Raw genomic sequence first — 23354 nt, 5'->3', positions numbered from 1 at the left:
TAAGCAATTTTGAAGTCACCCTGCAGCATTTTGATGAGATCTGGTTCAGCATGAACTAGAATGGGCTAAAGGGCCTGTTCCTGTGCTCTGCTTTTCCATGACTCTATTAGGAGTGTTCCACATCTTCTTTTATATTGGCAAATCACATATTGGACTATTTCCCAATTACCGCGTTCCTTCCTCAGTGTCAGAAAGGATAGGAGTGTGACATGAGCCGTGTACTGTATCACTGAACAACGTTAGGTCTGCAGCCAAACATTTATTTTAGAAGCACAAATTCTCACTGGTCAGTAGTTTTGCAGGTACGGACAGCTAAGGTACTCTTTATATATGAGCTTAGTATGTGTGTGCCATGTAGCCACCTGAGAATCTTCCACACCCAAAATCCATATATGGTTTGCTAAAGCATTCATTAAGCAACACCCAGGAACAGGAATCTTGTCTGAGCTCCAGCTTCACAGCTCCAGGAAATCTGGAAGCAGTTTTACTGTATTCTGTGTGACCTACTTTTAATGATTTGTGGGTTCTTATTCTCACTGAACATCATGTCAGGATTATGATGAATCAGTAAGAGGGATGGAGAATTCTTACACACATGAACCTTGTTTATTTCACTCCTTCCAGCTATTCTGCACATGTACACTTAAGTCATGCATATTTGTCACACTTCAACATATATTATGCCACTTACCCTTTTCAAAAAATCTTTCACAAATTCACAGAATTTGCAAATTTAATCACTGTAGATTTTCTGAATGTTTTTGATCCTCTCAAATGAACATGTGACCTTGACTTGTGGCAGCTGCCTTTTAACTCGTGTAGTTGAAACTAACATGATTTCTTTCATGGTCTCAACTGCATCAACTTCTGGAATCCACTCATCATGACATTAACCTGATCATATCTTATCACATACCTCAGACAGGAATTAAGTGATTTACGAGGGGTGATTGATAAGTTTGTGGCCTAAGGTGGAAGGAGATGAGTTATACCGCTCTTGTTACATGCACATGCAGTTCAATTCTTTCAGTGATTATGCAGAAAGTTTGAAGTTAATAACTCATCAGGGGTGATTGATAAGTTTGTGGCCTAAGGCAGAAGGAGATGAGGTATTAATTTCAAACCTTCTGCACACTTGGAGTACTGTGTCCAGTTCTGGTTGCCTCACTATAGGAAGGGTGTGGAAGCATTGGAAAGGGTACAGAGGAGATTTGTCAGGATGCTGCCTGGTTTAGAGAGTATGCATTATGATCAGAGATTAAGAGAGCTAGGGCTTTAATCTTTGGAGAGGTAAGGGGTGGGAAGTTCAAGGGGGATATTAGAGGGTTTTTTACTCAGAGAGTGGTTGGAGTGTGGAATGCACTGCCTGAGTCAGTGGTGGAGGCAGAAACACTAGTGAAATTTAAGAGACTACCAGACAGGTATATGGAGGAATTTAAGGTGGGGGGATGGATATATGGGAGACAGGGTTTAAGGGTCGGCACAACATTGTGGGCTGAAGGGCCTGTAGTGTGCTGTACTACTCTATGTTTTATGTAAAGGTGACTTTCCTAGCTTGGCTCTGCAATCTTAACTGTTTTTGGATTCCTTGGCAATAATTTATTTTCCTTTTCTTTGACTCTTGCAATCCAATTGCAATTAATTTTAGTCCAGGGTAAATTACTTCTTTCCATAGGAACGTCCACTCATTTCATTTGACTTTTGCATTACATTCATGTAGCCACATAAGCACTTTTTTTCGAATAATCAAAGATTTTCTACTTTTATACTTGTAACTATTGACATAAAATATTGAACAAATAGACTATCACCCATATCTAATACATTGTAGCTTAATGAATATTTGGAAGATATTCCATACTGTGAATAATATTCTGTGTGGATAGAGACCTGTGGCTATTGCTGAACTTCTTCATCAGAACATATGCATCTTACAGGTTCAATTTGGTGAAAACATTGTCTTCTGCAAACTGTGGATACTTTTGAAGAGGTTAATGGGTACTATTCATCATTAATTCAGCAGGCTAGGCAGCATCTATGGAAAGGAGTAAACAGTGGACATTTCAGGCCAAGACCTTTCATCGGGACTTTTCCATTCTTTTCCATGGATGCTGCCTGACCTGCTGAGTTCCTCCAGCATCTTGTGTGTTTTGCTTGGATTTCCAGCATCTGCAGATTTTCTCTTGTCTGTGAATCATCATCAGCTGCCTGGTTCAATGTCATCTAGATAGTCAGACGGTATGGCTTCAATTGGCATTACCCAATAGAGTCAGGACTTGTCTTTGCTAGAACACCAGTTCATCCTAATTTATCTAACTCTCTCTGCATGCAGTTGGAGCACCTGCCTTTGGCTCAGTGTAGATATGGACAAAAAAAGCCATTTAGGATTCCCAGAACTTTACTCATAGTTAGCCAAATATGTGTGATTTTGATACATTCATCCTTTCCAGTCCAGCTTCAGTTCTCTGAGCCAATCTTTGCCCACCAATGTTGCCTTGTTACCTTAATCATTGTCCTTTCTGTCTGTTGAGTGCTAAATGGACAGAAGAGGTGGTCATATTTTAAATCATAGATGAAAGGTCATCAAACCAAAACATTAACTCCCATTCACCTTTTAAACACCTGTTTGATTGATATATCTTTCTTTATGTTCTGTCTTTATTTCAGATTTCCAGAATCTGTAGATTTTGTTTTGGTTTTTTTGAGCGTGGAGCAGCTGGAGCGGGCCTCTGCCTCAGTTCAGCGCCAAGCCGTAAACATCGCTCAATATGCAAACCATATCTTCACAGAATTGGAAGTAATGGTGTCAAAAGCACATAAGACTGATAAGAAAGAACAGCTAGTAGAAGTGGGGAGAGGAAACTAGTTCCACTAGTCATATGAACAAATCTATACACATATGTTATACTTTTGAATTTAATAATATGGGATCTCATCAACACGTACATGTGCCCATATATTGGGAGTCTGTAATCTGGGGTCGGGTTGGATTTAATAATTTTAATAGAACTAATTCATCAGTTAAGTTACCAACAGTCTTGTCATGTAGCAACTGCTTTAAGGAAGTGCTGAAGTTGTAATGATTAGACGTTTTCTCAAGGAGACAATGCGTTCACTTGACTTCTGAGTCTGTTATCAATTTGTAGCTGTCCATAGTTTCTGAGGGTTCAAGATTATCCGTTTGAATCATTTCATTAGATGATACATATTTCGTGGCATTAGAATATTTTCCAACATAAAATATAGGATTAAAATGGCTATTCCCTGTTCTGAGCAGGTTAGTGACCATGCAGCAAGAATTGACTACAAAAATAATTGATCAGGTATTTGTTGTTGATGAACCTGTAAAGATTTGAGCAAAAGGTGTGAAAATGGAAATAAACCCAAATGCTCTATGAAAGAATCAAGAGAACAAAAAACTTCCTTCTGTGATCTAAATGTTAATGGGTCTATGTGAATGTAGCAAACCTAATTATTCAGTGCAATATTGGCGTAACTTATTAATAACATAAGGTATTTCCAAAATCAATATTAATATTCATCTTTTGGAATTTCTTAACTGAAATGTGAAGAAGGACATTTTCCTGAAACATTGCAATCCAAGAAGCTGCTTTGATGATGCTTTTAGGCAGGGATTTCCATGAATTTGATCATCTGTGATTAAGGAATTGTGACATTTATTGAGATATAGTGCAGAGTAGGCCCTTTCTGGCCCTTTGAGCCATGCTGCCCAGGAATCCTCGATTTAACCCTAGCCTAATCACGGAACAATTTACAATGACCAATTAACCTACCAACCAGTATGTCTTTGGATTGTGGGAGGAAACCCATGCAGTCACGGGGAAAATGTACAAACTCCTTACAGACAGTGATGGGAATTGAAGCTAAATTCACTGTGGTCATTGTGCTAACCATTACACTGCCATGCCGCCCCACTTTTACCACTAGGTATCACTGTAATTTAAATTATTCCTTTTTACTCACTAATATACACTCCAAGGGTTGTGCACAAAGATAATGAACCCCACTTTCATTCATTGCAACGCACAAAATTCTGGAGGAACTTAGCATGTCAGGCAGCATCTATGGAGGAGAATAAACTGTTGACGTTTCTGGCTATGTCCCTTCATCGGGACAGGAAAGGAAGGGGAAAGAAGCTAAAATATGAAGGTGGGGGAAATGGCAGGAGTACAAGCTGATGGGTCAAAATCAGGGTGATGTCTGACTTAGATGTGATGGTGTCATTTTGACAGGCACAAGAAATTGATAAATTGGTTTATTATTGTCACATGTACTACGGCACAGTGGAAAATGTGCTGTGCATGCCATCCATACAGATCATTTCATTAGAACAGTGCATTGAGGGAGTACAAGGAAAAGCAATAATAGAATGCTACAGTTACAGAGAAACTGCAGTGCAAGCAGACTATAATGAGGTAGACTGTGATGTCAAGAATCCATCTTATCCATGCCGATTTTTCTTCATCAAAAAAAGACGCAATAAATCTAAGTTGATTTGCTTTATAATAATTCTTAAAATTTGGAAGTTGTAACCCTCCTAGGTCAAATTTACATGTCAATTTTTCCAATGATATTCTTGACATCTTACCTTTCCAAAGAGATTTCCTTACATATTTATTCAGTTCTTGTAAAAACTTCTGAGGTAATTGTATTGGTAAATTTTGAAATAAATATTGCAATCTAGGAAATATATTCATTTTTACAGCATTAACTCTACCTATTAATGTTATTGGTAACATCATCCATTTATCAAGATCCTCTTTTATTTTTTTTAATAATGGCAAATAATTTTGTTTATATAAATTTTTTACATCATTATCAACTCTAATACCTAAATATTTTATCCCATTCATTGACCATCTAAATTGAGCTGCTAATCGACATTGATTGTAATTTCCTTTGGTGAGGGGTAAAATTTCACTTTTATCCCAAAAATCGACATGGATTAAAATAGAATTGGATAAGACAGGAGAAAATATACCAGAAGATTTTATATATAAATGGGAATCCAAATGGATACGGGAAAAAAAAGAAGCTCCTATATTAAGACACTTGGTTGATTTATGGAATAAGGTAAATATAGAAGATGAGATAAAGAAATCTTTATTAGCAAAAAGATCTTTAATTCAAAATAGGCTTATTCCTTTTACAATGGACAATAAACTTTTACATAATTGGTTCCAAAAGGGGATTAAATATATAGGTGATTGTTTCGAAGGAGGTATATTGATGTTGTTTGATCAATTAAAAAATAAATATAAAATATCAAATAACACTCTTTTCTGTTATTTTCAATTAAGAGCCTATTTACGAGAAAAGCTGGGACAAACAATGTTGATGCCAAAACCTAGTGAAATAGAAATATTGATTCAGAAAGGAAGAATTAAAAAATTTACATCTTGTATGTATAATTTGATTCAAAAGCAAATAATTAAATTAAGAATTCATAAATCAAGACAAAAATGGGAATCTGATTTGAATGATAAAATTGATGGGAAAAACTGGTCAAGATTATGTTATTGTAGTATGAGAAATACAATAAATGTTTGACTTAGATTAATACAATATAATTTTTACATCAATTATATATAACATCACAGAAAATAAAGAGATTAAATTCAAATATGTCTGACCAATGTTTTCTATGTAATCAAGAAATTGGTACCTTTTTACATTCTACTTGGTCTTGTTTTAAAATTCAACCATTTTGGATAAATTTAAGACTTTTATTGGAACAAATTACTGGAGTACAACTCCCACATAGTCCACTATTATTTTTATTAGGAGATATTGAAGGGACAATACCGAAACTTAAATTGAACAAGTATCAGAAAAAAATTATAAAAATTTCATTGGCCAAAAAAGTTATCACAGTTAGTTGGAAATCTGATTTATATTTAACTATGGATCGTTGGAATAATGAAATACATAGTTGTATTCCACTTGAAAAAATTACATATAATAAGAAATGAATATGATATATTTTTGAAGATTTGGCTCCCATACTTACAAAAGATAGGATTAAATACATAGGTCCTTTAAAGATAAAATTATAGTAATTGGGGAAAGTAAAAAATAAATATAAAAATTATTTTGAACTCCATGGAGCATGTGGGGATCCTCCAATATCCAGGCAATCTTTCTCTTCTTTCTTTTTTTTTTCTTTAGATAAGGGTTAAGGGGTGGAGGGTTAAGGGGAGGGGGGGAGGGTTACTATTATCTTTCTTACTATTTTACTATTACATTTATTCTTTGTAATTTCTAAAATCAAATAAATAAATAGATAGATAGATAGATAGAAAGAATCCATCTTATAGTATTAGGAGACCATTAAATAGTCTTACCAAAGTGGGATAGAAGTTGCCATTGAGCTCGTGTTACATGACTTCAGGATTTTGTATCTCCCACCTGATTGGAGGGGGAAGAAAAGAGAAATTCCAGAATGAGTTGGATCTTTGATTATATTGGAAGCTTTACCAAGCCAGCCAGATGTGTAGACAGAGTCCAAATAGAGGAGGCTCTACGTGTGATATGCTGAGCTGTCCCCAGAATTTTCTGCAGTTTCTTGTGGTTTGGGGCAAAGTAGATGCCATAACAAGCCATGATAGTTGATAGTTGGCCACCCATCAAATTTGCAGGCCTGTGGAGGCTATCCACATGGAAAAGAAAGCAGGAAAGACCATAAGATATGGTAGTAGAATTTGGCCATTTGGCCCATCCAGTCTGCTCCATCATGTCATCATGGATGATCCATTTTCTCTCTCTACCCCAATCTCCTGCCTTCTCTCCATATCCCTTCATACCCTGGCTAATCAAGAACCTACCAACCTCTGCCTTAAATATACCCAATGACTTAGCCTCCACAGCTGCCTGTAGCATGTTTAAAAGCTGTGTTAACCATGCTGCTCTGTGATCTTTGAACAATGACAGTCCACCAATGTCACCTTGCATTCCAGAGGATTTTCATGACAGTTCCCAATAATAAGTTGATCTGTCTGTGAAACTAGGTTCATGGCATTGACACTTAAACATCATCCCAGACACTTAAACATCATCTTTGCATGGTGAATATTTTGGAAAATATGTGACATATTTCTCTCATTTGCTGATAGATTTGTCAATCCTACACCTTCCAGTAAAATTTCTGAGAGGCAAGAAGATGGTGCATTACTTTGGAACTGTGTCCACTTTACTTTTGATTATGGATACAGATTATGGCGACTTTTGGAGCATGTCATGAAATTCAGGATCTTGTTTTCTACAAGACCTGCTAAATCAGCAGAATAAATTGTACAGGAAATTAGCACTCTTTAAGCTGGGTTTCAAGAAGAAGCTGTTCCAACTTTGCCAAGGATTGTACAGAAAATCTGCAGAATGAGATGTTGTCATCTCATGAATAATAAAGTATTCTGTAATATAGGTTGCATGCAGCATTTCTCTGCACACTTCATGATAATGTAAATCCTTCACTAATTCTCTTGCAAAGCAGGTTAAGACCATTTAATATAATCAGACTGCAGAACATGACAGCAAACAACAAGCATGTCTTACTTAAAATGCAATCCAAATGAAAAAAAAGAGTTCTTAACAGACTGAAATATCAGGTTGTATTCTTCTGGCTTCTCCAACGGCAATGGTATAACGTGGACAGAATTTTACATTTGTTCTCTGTCAAACATCTATCCAGGTTACAGCAGGGAAAGGCATTCAGCCTATGAGTTTTGACAGTTAGATGAAGGTTATACACTGATTCAACTTGCATCACAGAAGACTTACATATTCCCCGTATACTTAGGCAGTCGCTCGGGGTTGCAGATTACCCATGTGAACTCCGGTATTGTTGGTTCTGAATTGGATGATGTCACCATCATGGGAACTGAAGGTATATTGAGGCTTGCAGAGCAGGTGGGTGAGGAGCTTGTGAGGTGGTGCTGTCCTCTGCTGCTTACGCGGGACTTCTGTATAAGTTTGTGGCCTAGGGTAGAAGGAGATGAGTTATACAGCTCTTGTTACATGCACATGCAGGTCAACTCTTTAAGTGATTATGCAGAAAGTTTGAAGTTAATAACTCAACTCCTTCTACCTTAGGCTATGAACCTATCAATCAACCCAATGAGTTATAAAATGATGAGTTACTAATGTCAAACCTCCTGTTTAATCATTCGAAGAGTTGAACTGTACGTGCATGTAACGAGAGCTCTATCACTCATCTCCTTCTCCCTTAGGGCATGAACTTATCAATCACCTATGCTGTGGACACTTTCTGAATGTCCAAGATCTGTTTGCTCCATGACCGCTGGACTAAGTGTGTAAATGTAGGAGGGGACTATGTTGAAAAATAAATGTGCTGGGTTTTCTAAATTTAACACCTACCTTAGGCCACAAACTTATCAATCACCCCTCGTACATCCAATGCATGGTCTTAAGGTTCTTTGTTCATTTTGAATTGTCATGCCCCCAAGGATGTTACTTTTCTTCAAGGACCACAGCCATGAATCTCTTATTCTCTTTACCTGGCAATCTCCTTCCATGACAGAGCCTGTCATGAAGTATTTATTTTGGGAGATTGGTGACATGTATGCAAATGATATGACTCACCCATTATATTGTCATATGTACCAAGGTACAGTGAAAAGCTTGTTCTGCAATTTTTTTGTAAAGATCAAATTAATACACAGTGCATTCAGGTAAAATAAGGTAAAACAGTAACAATGCAGAATAAACTGTAAAGCCTAAAGAGAAAGTGCAATGCAGGGGAACAAAAGTTCAAAATGAACTTATTATCAAACTACATATATGTCACCATATACAACGCTGAGATTCACTTTCTTGTGGGCATACTCAGCAAATCTATAGGATAGTAACTATAACAGGATCAATGAAAGATCAACCAGAGTACAGAAGATAACAAACTGTGCAAGTGCAAACATAAATAAATAGCAATAAATAACAAGAACATGAAATAAAGAGTCCTTGAAAGAGGGATCGTTGGTTGTAGAAACATTTCAATGATGGAGCAAGTGAAGCTGAGTATAGGTATTTATCCTCTTTTGTTCAAGAAACTCATGGTTGAGGGGTAGTAGCTGTTCTTGAACCCGGCAGTGCAAGTCCTGAGACTCTTGAACCTTCCACCTGATGGCAGCAATGAGAAAAGAGTATGACCTGGGTGGTGACAGATGCTGCTTTCCTACAACAGTGTTTCATGTCAATGTGCTCAATGGTGGGGAGCGCTTTACCCGTGATGGACTGGGCCATCACCAGGCTGTGCTGCAGCCAGTCAATACACTCTCCACTAACATCTATAGAAGCTTGTCAAAGTTTTAGATGTCATGCTGAATCTCTGCAAACTCCTAAGGAAGTAGAAGCACTGCTGTGCTTTCCCTGCAATTGTATTTGCATGCTGGAACCAGGACAGGTCTTATGAAATAGCAACACCCAGAAAATTAAAGCTGTTAACCCCCATCAACATTGGGTGGACTAGGACAGGCTTTGCTGACTGAGAGTAACAAGAACCTCAATGTTGGGAACATTAACCTGGCAAGGATCCTGGTTCACATATCATTCCAGTGAAACTGGAAGCATTGGTAGTGATTTTCCAACGTCTGCAGGTACCCTGCTGTAGATAGACCAGCTCTCAGAACCAGTCAGCAGCACAGATTTGTGCCAGTTCTTGGATCTTGTTCTTCAAATACCTTTTTTTCTTTAATTGACCAAAGGCTGTTACACTATGAAAAATCATTAATTGCACTAAATATTACCACTGACACAGTGTATGTTCCATAAAAGCTGAGAAATATTAATATTTCAGAGGATGCTGGGTTTCTTCGTCTCCCTTAAAAAAACAGGACAAGGTGATAATTGCAAAGGAAGCATCTCTCTGCCTTACCTATTGTTTCACCTCGGCTTCGTATCTATTGATAATTAAAATAATTTAGAAGGTTTTGAATTCACAGCTATACTAGGGAATAGTAAATATGGTTGTTTTTCAGCATCACCAATTCTGGATGAACAAAGTTGGACATCACAAGACTACATTTCAGCTCTCAAAATGAAAAGGCTTAGCTATAAAAATAAGCTCTGTAGCACTGTTTTCTGGTTACAAGCCTCAAATTCTGCACACAAATTGCAAGTTCAGTTGTTAAATATATCATGTATTAACTGTGAGTGTATATTTACTCCCTAGATTATAGAACTACAGGACGTAGCAGCAGAATTAGGATATTTGGCCCATCAAGTCTAATCTGCCATTCCATCATGGCTGATTTGTTAACCTTTTCAACCCCATTCTCATGCATTCTCCCCATAACATTTGATGCCCTTTCTAATCAACCCCCACTTTAAATATACCCAATGACTTGGCCTCCACAGCCATCTGTATCATTGAAATCCACAGATTCATCATTCTCTGACAAAAGAAATTCCTCCATATCTCTGTTCTAAAGGGACACCCTTGTATTCTGAAGCTGTGTCCTCTGGTCTTAGACTCCCCCACTAAAGGAAACACCCTCTCCACATCCAATCTATCTAGGCCCTGCCTTAATGTGTGAATGGTAGAAACATATTGCATTGTGAATTTGTGCCACCAGTCTTTGATCAAACCTGATGAGACCCCAGCCCTGCCAAAATGGGCCAAGCTGATCCAGTTAAACCCATAGAGAAAACATGGTATTTAGCAATAGAAAAGCCCTTTGCTACTGTGCTATTTCAGTTTTTTGTTGGTATCATTTTTGTCAGAATTGTTCAACATGCTGCCCAAAAGTGTATTTACAGGAGCCTACAGCTTCTGGGCAAAATACAGCGGCCATCAGGCAACTGGAGTGATATGTAATAAGGGCATTCTGTGCACAAAGAACAGAATTTTTTCTCAAATAAAAATCAGAAATGTCAAGGCCATTGACCCCCATCACAAACTTATTCTCGAAACACCATTTCCATCTGTCATTCTGGCAAACCTGAGAAACTGAACAGATGTTTGCAAATTGATACCATATTCAAAGATTCAAAGTAGATTATAAATCAAAGTACAATCCTGAGATTCGTCTTGTCCACAGACAGCCATGAAACAAAGAAAACCAAGGAAACCATTCAAAGAAAAACATTAACACCCCTTCCCCCATGCTCAGAAAAAAAGACAAATCATCCAAAAAGCAATTTAAAAAAAAGGAATATAAAACACAATCTCAAGAGTCCAGGCATTTTCAGTTCACCTCAGTGTTTGTTGTCTGCAGACTGCCCCGATTCAAAATCACCCAAAATAGCAACAAAAAAGGACCAAAACCAGAAACACATTGTAAGATGAACCAATCCACAAACCACGGCAATTAACCTTGCCCAAGACCCAGAAGTCCAGCACCATCCTCCGATAGCATCGAGGAAGAGAGAGAGGGCTTTCGAATGCAGGGACCTTCCTCCAGGAGCACCGAGCGAGAGGGAAAGAGAGAGGCTGTTACACACAGACAACATCATCTGACAACAGCCAGTGAGAGGCTGGTAGATGGCATTCGTCTTCCACACTCATATAGATGAATTCAATCTTCCTCAGCTCTTTCATCGGCAAGATTGGTGAGAAATGGAGTTGATCAAGGGCTACAGGCGTCTTGGCTTTGAGGCCGCACAGTTCATTTGAAGCTGACTGGAACACCCTCGGAGATAGCAAGATGCCAGATCACTCAATTGGTCCACTCTCACACCTCAAAATGTAAATCACAAGCTCCAACAGTAGCAGAACCACATTTGAAGCACAAAGAGAGAAGACAAAAGAAGTAGTTTTGTGAACCATCCGGAGGATGTTGCCTTGGTTGCACTATTCACTGACACCATCTTCTTCTTTAATGAGACTGAGCTTTTCCTACATATCTACACTGTTATTAATGTGACCTGATTCAGTCTTCCTTAAATTGATTTCCTGCTGAAATCCTCATTCTTTACTTTCACTTACCTATTCCTCGGTACTCCTAGCCTTGCCCCCTTCATTATTCATCTGTTACTTAATCTTCTCCAAGTTTAATTGTTATATTATTGAAAACCATTTCTTTAATGCCAAGGAAGCTCTTAAATTCACTCTATGTCTCTTTTGTATTCTTTAAGATACTCTTAAAATCAGCTGCTTTGGCCAAACCACCTAACACCTCATGAACAACTCCTCTGTGAAGCACCTTGAAATGGTTTGCTTCACCTGGTTGCAGCTTCAACATGTTTAATGCATCTAATATTGATGCTGTAAACACAAAGTGCACTGCTGCCTGGATGCTGCCCAAGCTGCTGAGTTCAGCCAGCATTTTTGTACGACTTAACATTGCTGCTGTCCTGTTGTTCATACTTCTCATCGAACTAGATTTGGTCTCCTGTCTGTGTAGTGCCCTGCTTAAGATTTCTACTGCTATGCTGCGAGCTATTTTATTTTAGCACTTTCTGTAAAAGCACGTGACCTGCTGCTAGGAGTGTTTTGGTTTTGGCTAAAGATAAGGAGCCATCCTGTCCGATTTGGGAATGTGGTGTCAGCCAATCAGGATTGTGGGAAGGGATTTCTAAAGGACAGTAGCCTAGTTTGGGGCTTTTTGGCAAGAGATGCAGGGAGAAGAGCAGCAGGGAAGACACTTGGAGGATCCCATCCAAAAGGGAATCCCTATTGCAAGGGGGGGGTCGTGAGATGGAGGATGCCAAGAAGCAAAGTTCTACTTATGGTTGATTATACAAATTCAGTGTTGTGAGTAAAGTGTTACACCCAGATACTACAGAAACAAGCTCCAACGTTTATGTGCACATTTAGACTGGTTTAACTGTAATGGACCCTTTTACCCTTTTTTCCTTTTCTCTGTTAACTCTTTGACAAAGTTGAAAAATGGTAAATATATTTTCTTTATAACTTTATGCTGGTGTACGATCTGTCATTTCTGGATTACCAATAACTGTGGAATGGCCAGTTTTTACTCAGCATTCGCTCAAATCGAGGCTCCTTTAATCCGAACGGCCCAACATTCTTGTTTAGTTGAACCCCAAGTCATACCGACCCTAGATGTATATTGCTCTTGAAAGGTGGCTTTCTCACTGCTGAGTCCCATGGCTGTTAGCAGAGTCAGCTAATGAGATAGGTTGGTGTATGAGCCCAGTAGTATAGATTATGAAGAAAGCTTATGCAGTGGAATTTCAAATAGCTGTGAAATCATGTTCTGAGAGTGTATCACAGCAGATCAGTTGTCACTTCGGCAGCTAGAAGCTTCTGAAAACCCCAGCCTCTGTGTCCATGCTACTCAAAGTCTTTTTCCAAGATACATGATTCGTTCACCAGCATGAGGGAGGTGGATGCTAATGAATAGAATATTTTCTTTTCTGTGTTTGACCCATTGCCATGGAACCAATGAGGTCTGAATTCAATGCTGAGGATGATTGAATTACTTGCTTTTAAATATATACTGGCTCTCAGCATCTGGTGGGTCGGTCCTCATTGTGGGACAAAATCAAAAATGGGAATTCTGGAGCATTGCCTAAAGACATAATCCTGTGAGCTTGACCATGACAAGATTGACTGACCTCAACTCTCACAACTTTGATAGGGGGCCCCAGATGTTAGGAGCAATTTGCTGAGTTATCGAGGCTTTAAATGTCTTTGTCGTGCCTGGGTGATTGTTGTGGTATGTTTCTTTTCATCCTTGCTGTGTTTTGTTTACTAACACAGCCATTTAGACTATAGACCATAACACTAGAAGACATAGGAACAGAATTAGGCCATTCAGCCCATCAAGTCTGCTCCACCATTTCTTCATGGCTGTTTTATTATCCCTCTCAACTGCATTCCTTTGATGCCCTTACTAATCAAGAACCCCTCAACCTCTGCTTTAAATACACCCACTGACTTGTCTCCACAGCAATATGTGGCAATGAATTCCACAAGACTCACCACACTATTGCCTAAGAACTTCCTTCTCATTTCTATTATAAATAGACATTATTCTATTCTGAGGCAGTCCTAGACTCACCCTCTCCACAGCCACTCAATCTAGGGCTTTCAATATTCAGTGGGTTTCAATGAAATTCCCCTCCCATTCTTCTAAACTCTCGAGAGTACATGCCCAAAGCCATCAAACATTCCGCATACTTTAACCCTTTCATTCCCAGAATCATTCTTGTGAACCTCCTCTAGACCCTCTCTAATGCCAGCACTTCTTTCCTTAGATTGGGGCCCAGAAATGCTCTCAGTGATCTAAGACCATTCTGAGGAATGCCTTAGAATGCCTCAGCATCATATTCTAGCCTTCAAAATGGATGCTAACATTGAATTTGCCTTTCTTACCACTGACTAAACCTGCAAGTTATCCTTTAGGGAATCTTGCAACTCTGGTTATTGAATTTGCTCCATTTATAAATTAGTCTGCTCCTTTATTCCTTCTATCAAAGTACGTATCCATAGACTTCTATAGGACTAGTGTAATATTCCACCTGCCATTTCTTTGCCCATTCTCCCAATCTGTCCAAGCCCTTCTGCAGGCTCCCTGCTTCGTCAACACTACCTGCCCCTTCACTTGTCTTCGTCTCATCTGCAAACTTGGCCACAAGGCCATCAATTCCATCATCCATATTGTTGAAACCTAACATGAAAAGAAGTGATCCTAATACTGACACCTGCAGAACACCACTAGTCACGGGCAGCCAAATGAATAGGTCCCTGTAATCCCTGCTCTTTGCCTCCTGCCAATCAGCCAATCTTTTATTCATGCTAGTATCTTCCTGTAATATCAGAGGTTCTTACCTCGTGTGTGGCACCTTGTCAAAGGCCTTCTGAAAATCCAAGTAAACAAAATCCACTGGCTATCCTTTGTCAATCCTGCCTGTTATTTCCTCCAAGAATTCAAACCGATGTGATGTCATTTCTGCAGTTCAATGAACAGACACAGATTAACGAAGGGGTTAAAGCACATACTTGGTTTTGACGATCGGTATTTTAATTCATAATGAATGATAGCATCCTGATTAGATGTCATTTTTTAAACTTAGAAGCAAAAGATTGCAGATTCTGAAACTGGAAATAAAAAGAACGGAAAAAGAAGAGGAAACTCATCAGGTTAGGCCGCATCTGCGAAAAAATTAACAGACTTAAGATATCAATTGAATGACCGTTCATCAGAACTAGTAATAACATTATATAGTGTCCAACATGTATCTGATTGTGTTATATGTCTGATGGTACGGTAGCATAATAGTTAGCACAACATTTTACCAGCAGCTCAGGTTAATTTCCAACCGCTGTCTATGAGGAGTTTGTACATTCTTCCCTGGACTGCATGGGTTTCCTCCAGCAGCTCTGGTTTCCTCCCACATTCCAAAGATGTGCTGGCTGATGGGTTAGTTGGTCATCATAAACCGTCCCGTGTTTGGGCTAGGGTTCAAATCGGGGGTTGCTGGCTCAGAGGGCCTGAGGGGCCTATCCTGCATGGTAATTCTATAAATAAATATCTAATGTTGAATGGTGCAGACCTCTTGTAACAGCATGGCCTCAGCTGGAGGGCTGTGGCATTCTTCAGTGTTAGTTATAAGGGCCAGGCCTAAAATTCAATGTTGCTAGTCACTGATAATAGATTTTCCTCAGAACTGATATTAGATTTCCAGGATGAATGTCAACACTGCTCACCTTTCAGTATATCCACACCTCTAGGACTGCAGAGGTTCAAGAAAGTACACCACTATCTTTCAAAGGACAACTAGGAATGTTGGTTCAGCCCAAGACACCAACATCCCTTTATTGAAAGAAATAAAGGATGTAGCCAAATCTGCTGACTATTTCAAACATTTTTTTAAATTTCAGAAATCCAACATCAGCGGTAATTTCTTATGAGCGAATACCTTCCATAGGATGTGACAATATTGAAGATTTTATTGTGGTGTTAGCAGGGAAGAGATAACATGAAATTGAAGCACCTTTCTCAAAACAATCACCACAAATATGACAAACATCATAAAGAAATACAGCACAGGTAGTCCATGCTGAAACCTTTTAAACTGCCTACTCATATCGGCCTGCATTGGGACAATAGACCCCGCACTCCTACCATCCATGTGTCTATCCAAACTTCTCTTAAATGGTGAAATCAAAATCGTTTCTGTCACTTGTGCTGCCAACTCATCCCACACTCTCACAACTGTCTGAGTGAAGACGTTTCCTTTCATGTTCCCCTTAGTCATTTCACCTTTCACCCTTAACCCATGACCTCTTGATATTGTCCCACCCAATCTCAATGGAAAAGCCTGCTTGCATTTACCCTATCTATACCCCTCATAATTTAGTATACCTCTACCATATCTCCCCTCAATCTTCTACATTCCAAGAAATAAAGTCCTAACCTATTCAATATTTCTTTATAACTCAGATCCTCGAGACCTGACAACATCCTTGTAGATATTCCCAGTAATCTTTCAACCTTATTTACATCTTTTCTGTAGGTAGTTGACCAAAACTGACCACCAAATTAGGCTTCACCAATGTCTTATATAATTTTAACACAACATCCCATCTCTTATGAAGACCAATATGCCAAAAACTCTCTTTACAACTCTACCTGTACCAAATTTTCAATAAATTATAGACCTGTATTCCCATATCCCTTTGTTCTACAATAACCTTCGGTGCCCTACTGTGATAAGTCACGCATGAGAATTTGTTTAGTGGGTTGTCAGGTTGTTCTATCTATGTTGGGAAGAGTATGGCACGGATGATATTAATAACCTACATTGCTGCAATAATGATTGTTGCCTTTGCTTGTAGCTTACATAGTCAGTGAAACTCAGTGCACATGCATTCGAGATGTGTGTGTTTTGATTTATTCACATTCCGTTTTAATTTGCCAATAATTCCTATTGCTGTCATTTTATTACAAGAAAAGAGGTAATGATCGCATTTGCTATTAAAGCCAGCACCTTTCTGGGCAATTTAATTGCCTGATTTCGTTTGCTGTTTTCATTCACTCTCTCAACACATTATTGTCCAGGTGATCTTTCACTCAACATGAAATGCTGATTCAATGCAAGTTCAGCAGGTTCTGTTATGCTGCATAAAAACTGTGTCACTTTCAGGCAAACTCCACAGCCTGCGTAAAGCACTAGATTGCAAATTACAGAATTGAGTACATTCACTAACTGTAAAAGTGAAATACATATATCTTTATTTTTTTATTTAGAGATACAGTGCAGAACATCCTTCTGGCCCACTGACCCATACCACCGAGCAACCCACCTATTTAACCCTGGCCTAATCACAGGACCATTTACAATAACCAATTAGCCTACTAACCAGTAGACCTTTGGACTGTAGGAGGAAACTGGAGCACCCAGAAGAGATCCACACACAGAGGGGAGGAATGTACAAACATTTTTACAGGGGTCACCAGAATTGAACTCCAAACTCTGACACCCCAAACTGTGCTAACTACTATACTGCTGTAGCACCCTATAAAGATAGCAGTAAGAGATTGAAGACCATAACTGTGAAGTATACAAATGTGAAAGACTAAATATAATATTCTTAGTGACACAAACTTTAACTTACATTCACAGAGATATACAACTTAGAAATAAGCCCCTTAGCCACAGTCATTCATGCCATCCATGGTGTTTTCCTGAGCTCCCGACTTTGGTCAAAAAATAATAGTTGAAATGCACTATTCATCATTTTCCTTAAGAAAGTTTCTTGCAAGTTCAGTATCACGGATTAGACATAGACATGTCGGTGACTAAAGGGCTGGAGTTAATCTCTTAATGACTATCCGTAATGGGAATAGGAATCATACCTTCCTGATGGGTTTAGAACATCATGCCATTGAAGACAGTCACCTAAGGTAGAACTTGTGTTCATGGGCCCTTAGCAATACCAAACAAAAGACTTATTTTACAAACCATCCAGGGAGGATGGACACTTTAAAGGATTCAAAATTGGCTTCATATTCTTGTTAAAACTTGCTCCTATGTTTGAGCCTTATGCTCTTTATAAAGCGTATATTTGAATTAAAAAATCACAACAATGATGTGATTTCACAAAATGTTTATTGCAATTACCAATCAGTTTTCAGAAAATATTTCCCACAGTGTAATTATTGCTAATACAAAGTTACAGCCCAGTCCCTCACAGGAAAACTCTTCCCCAACATTGAGCATATTTATCAACAAGGAGCACTGCCACAAGAAGAAAGGACTCCCATCATCCAGGCCGTGGTCTCTTCTTGCTGCTGCTCGAAGGAGTTACAGGAATCTTAGGTTGCACACCATAAGGTTCAGGAGTGATTATTACCCATCAACCATCAGGTTCATGAACCAACATTGATACATTCCATCTCCTCAACTTTGAACTGATTTCACAATCTGTGGATTCACTTTTCAAGGACCTTACAAGCCATGTTCTCAGTATTATCCATTTATTTAATTATTTATTATTATTGTTGCTGTTTGTTTTTTTTTTGTATTCACGTAGTTTGTCTTATTTTGCACATTGGTTAGTTGTCAGTCTTTGTGTGTAGTTTTTCATTGATTCTATTATATTTCTTTGTTCTACTGTGAATGCCCACAAGAAAATGAATCTGATTGTAGTTTATGGTGACATATATGTACTTCGATAAAAATTTTAATTTAAACTGGAGATGAAGGGTATAGGATTCACAGCCAGTGTCTTATTGCATAGTAAACAAAGTCAATTTACCTGGCAATCTTTTTAAGGGGCAAAGAAAACAAAGTTATGGCAACTTCCTCCACTAAAAGCACAGAAATATGTCAAAAACAAAATTATAGTGAGTGGAGGATATTTACAGTTGTGCATAAAATCAATTTCATGTACTTAAACTATGTAGTAACAAAGCTTAGCTAACAGAAAGATTATCTTATCACGAATATTCTGTCAACAAAATCAGATGTATCACCGACACAATACACTTTCAAGCCTAGTCTTTTACTTTACTGCTCTGTTACCACACTGAGCAACATTTGCTTAATAACAGTTAGTATTGGGATTAGTTCTTGAGTTTTGACAGAGTTTTCAGGAGTAATGCTGTTCAAATGAACATTTCGCAGTTCAACACAACACACACAAAATGCTGGAGGAACTCAGCAGGTCAGGCAGCGTCCATGTTGCTGGTTCATTGCAACCTCAAACATGTGAAGTGTAATAGTTTTGTTACATACAGAAGAAATGTATTCCAGAAAGGAGAATAGAAGTAATGTGTGTTTAAACTATTGAGCATTTAATAAATGTTATCTCTAAATATATAAATTACTGAGAATTATATCATAATTATTGAAGTTCTGAACTTTGTAATGAGCAGTTCCGGCAGATGATTTTCTGCATCAGAATTCTGCCTAAAGATGATTTTTATTGTCAATAATTTTGCAAAGATTATTCCTGGAGTTTTTGATCAATGCCTGAGCTTCAGAAGTGAATGACTTCAAAAGGCACAATTTAATAACTGTTTGCTTCGCAAAATAATACATCCTGTGCTTGCCAAAGTGCTAACTGTTTTATGCTGGAGAGTGCAAAATGCTCTCCTCCTCCTGCCATCTGATTGGCTGCACACAGAAGCCAGCTACCTTCCAGTCAGCATCTTCTCAGCTCTCTTTTGTGAATCAATGAGCAGGGTAAAGGAGGAGGCAGAGAGCTCCAGACGAAGAGAAAGCAGAGGAGTCAACGAGGCTTCCTTCATTTGCCAGGAAGAGGAAGGCTGCATTTGACTTCGATTGCGCTTAATTCATAGGTGGACAAGGTGTATATGTTCAGTTATCTGATGCTACAGAGGATATGTCTTTAGAAAATCCACCTCATTTCTGTGCAGAGTAAATGACTGAATAGTCTGCAAAGTACGGTTTTGTGATAGAAAACAAAACAGAAGAGGTCTCCCGGCCCAGCCAGAATACGGGGAAATCATCCCCCAGTATTTCTTAATAGGATCTGTTCAGAACAACCGTCAAGACGCCTCGTGTCCTGTATCGCGCTAAAGGAGGGTCGACCAAGATGGTTAGGCAAGGACCAGATACTGGCAATGCCAGCTTGCGAATGCAGAGGTCACCAAGCCGAATAAGCTTATCTGCATCTTTTGAAGCTTTGGCTGTTTATTTCCCGTGCATGAATTCTTTTGATGAAGGGGACGGAGGTAAGAAAATTGGTTAAGAAGCCTCTCCTCTATTTTACCTGTTGATTGCCAGTTGATATATTAAAGTATAAAGGTCATCCTATTGTAGATTGTAGATCGAAGTTGGTGCAAAGTGCTAGAAACTATATTTAAAGTCAGGTAGACTCTCTGCTGCTTATTAATTATACATGAATTAATTTATGCAAAAAAATCAGTAAGAAAGCACATATTTTTATAACATCAGAGTTATTTTTCCTAACTAAACGTAGCAGTAGATACATTGATTCGGTTTCGTTTTCATGAGTTTACAATGAAGAGTAAAGAATCCAGCCATGTTTTGTCATTTAATCTCCTGCTTTTAGTCAATCACTCTCCCTTTCTCTCTTAAATAAACACTCCTTTACTTCATTCAATCTGTTTCTTACCTACCTCCTCTCAGCCATTTAAGTATTGTGCAAGTGAAAATATTTTATGGCTAAATAAGCAAATTGTTTTTCTTTAACTTTTAATAAATCACAAACATTCAAGTTGGCATTCAATTTCTAAATTGAAAAATAAAGCATTTGCTGTACATTCCTCGCCAGAAATGGAATATGTCAGCCTGCTTACTTGTTCATCTTATCGTTTAGAATCAGACTTTAGCACCAATTTACTACCAAAGATTACATGAAGTGATCTTTAAAGCTGTGCATCAGGTTGTTCAATATCAGACTGTTGAGCTGGTTGTTGCAAGAATTGTCACCGTATAGAAGCAGTAAAGACAAACTGGATCAAATATCCTGATATCTTGCATAACTATTTTCATTGTAAGGCTGGGGAAAATATATAAAACTCAGAGTGGTTTTATATAACTTATCTTTACTTTAATCGTGAAAAAAAAGGAGTTACTAAATATCCATACTGTGCAAAACTAGATGTGCAATCAATTTATTTGGTTAGTATTCCTGATTATCGTAGTTATGAATTGCCACCTCTATTAAAGCTCAATATTTATTAGTGGTGATAAATATCAGGATTCTATGGCTGTGAGCAGAGACTGAACTAATTAAAATATTACTTCCTCTTGTCATTTTCTCCTGTTATTTATCTTTAAACTATGTCCTCAGTCCGTTACCTCTTTTCTGCATGTTTTACTTCCTATAATGTGCTAGAATTTCCGTGCATAACCCCATCAATGGAGCTATTTTAATCATTGAAAAATCATAGATCGTCAATACTGATTAAATCACATAAATATTGCTACCTGAATCGTGAAACATGGTGTTCTTATCTCTAGGGTAAATTTGTCTCTGCTGTCTATTGTTTTTGAAAATATATTTCCTAATTTCTGTTCATTGGTAGCTGGTCATTGATTCTTGAACTGGGTGATTTTACTGAAGTGCATGGATTGAGAAAACAGAATTCTTTACGTGCCGTGTCTCACAGTGGGATTGTTCGGGGAGCCTAGCAACAAAACCGTCTCTCGAAAGGGAACCTATAGGGTCTTTTTGTTAACTCACACGTGATGGGATGAGAATCTGAACAACACAAAGCTATTAATTTATTGAGAAATCACTTATTTCTGAATTAAACTGAAACAAAAAAAAACATGAATGCATTAATTCTCTTTGTTGACTATATGGTTGCAAAAATAGTTGAATATTTAATGCTTGTTGTACTCACTGTTTTCTGAGTGTTTTGCATTGCCAGCTGATTTAAAACTCTGAAGGCTGAAGCTAGGAATTGTGTAAAATAATATTAATATACACATGGTTTGAATATCAATAAAAAGCTATGTAATAATTTTATTTTTTTTAAATAGCACCAGGTTTAAGTATGATATTATAATCCTAGTTAGAATAACTGATGCTTCATATCTGATGAAGCTCTTATTTAATCTTGTGGATGGTCAATCAACTTTGTGTCATGGGCTGTAAAAGCAAACTCACTAAGCTTCAGGCACTGGAAGCAATATCTTACCAATTGATGTTATATGAATTGTAAATGTGCATAAGCCTTCAGAATTATATTAGTATTGGAACATTACTGTTTCACTTCAGTTATCTTCTTTAACCCATATAATTATTTTAATCATGCTTACTCTGGACATTTTCCCTTAAAGACAATTAATCTCTGATTAGGTAAGGTTCATGTCAGGATAGAAGCTTAGAACTGCCTACACTGTAACCACAGCAACAGAAGTCAGGGAATTCATTGAAAAATAGCTGCAGTAATCTCTATTCAGTCAAGTCTTATTTTTTCTGAAGTCTATTTTTGTCACCATTTCCTCTCCTCCTTTCCTGTTTCCACGTAGTTCCATTCAGACAGTATTTGTGACTGAAAACGTATCTGCGTACCTTTATCTCATTGCTTCACTAGGTCTGATTCCTGGTTAGGATGAAGTTTTTACTTGCTTCTTCAGGGAATAGTGGTATTAAACATCACGGCTCCTGAGCTTGGGCATTTAAATCATAGTTAGGTTGATGTATGAAATTCAACATATGAGAAACCATTGCTGCATTTGTATTTCCCAAATGCAAAAGCCTATCAAAGATCTATCTGTAGATGACAGGAGACAGTAATTGAAAAGTAAGTAATTATAAGGTGGTAAGAATAAATAAGAAGGTAGAATAGGCACATAAATTGAATTAATTCATGCATTATTCTTACATGTGAGAAAAAAGGGAAATTGCTTAGAACAAAGGTCATACAACAGTACAGCACACGAACAGGCCTTTTGGTCCAAAATGTTGTGGCAAAACAACCGCAACATTCTCTTTTAATACTTGCAATGCTACTGTGACACTGTAATTTCCTTTGGGATCAATAAAGTATCTATCTACCTATCTAAAAAGTAAATAAAAGAAAGCCCAAAAACTATTCCCTCCTATCAACACAATGTCCATATCCCTACATCCTCCTCACATCCAAATGTCTCTTAAAAGCCCCATAGTATATTTCCCTCTACCACCATACCAGGCAGCACGTTCCAGTCATCCACCACTCACTAAGCTAAAAAACTTACCCCTCACACCCCTGTAAAACTACCCCTCTCCAGTTCATGCCCTCTGATATTAGACCCTGGGAAAAAAGATACTCCCTGTCTACACAATCCATGCCTCTCATAATCTCATTAGTCTCCATCAGGTCTCCGCTCTGCCTCTTCCACTCCAAAGAAAACAACTCAAGTTCATCCAGCCTCTCATGATAGCACATGCCCTCTAAACCAGGCAGCATCTTGGTAATCCTCTTCTG

The 23354-nt window shown here is 38.1% G+C and overlaps 1 protein-coding gene across 16 annotated transcripts in view; it reads left to right on the top strand.

The window, feature by feature from the left end:
* The window catches only part of rims2a (regulating synaptic membrane exocytosis 2a), a 1025605-nt gene that overhangs the window by 973266 nt on the left and 28985 nt on the right, over positions 1-23354 (top strand). Inside the window, exons 1-2 of one of the 16 annotated variants that reach the window (XM_059971285.1) lie at positions 20045-20141; positions 22672-22677. The exons of 13 other annotated variants lie outside the window; for them this stretch is intronic. In XM_059971285.1, coding sequence (XP_059827268.1) covers positions 20045-20141; positions 22672-22677 — 103 coding nt within the window. Of the gene's footprint in view, positions 1-20035; positions 20154-22671; positions 22678-23354 lie in introns of those variants that run through there. 2 more of the 16 variants (XM_059971293.1, XM_059971283.1) reach the window with 2 other exon arrangements.

Source organism: Hypanus sabinus, chromosome 1 (assembly GCF_030144855.1).
Source record: "Hypanus sabinus isolate sHypSab1 chromosome 1, sHypSab1.hap1, whole genome shotgun sequence".
NCBI lineage: Eukaryota > Metazoa > Chordata > Chondrichthyes > Myliobatiformes > Dasyatidae > Hypanus > Hypanus sabinus.
The sequence above is the reverse complement of the archived record's forward strand: the minus strand, read 5'-3'. Positions and strand labels throughout refer to the sequence as shown.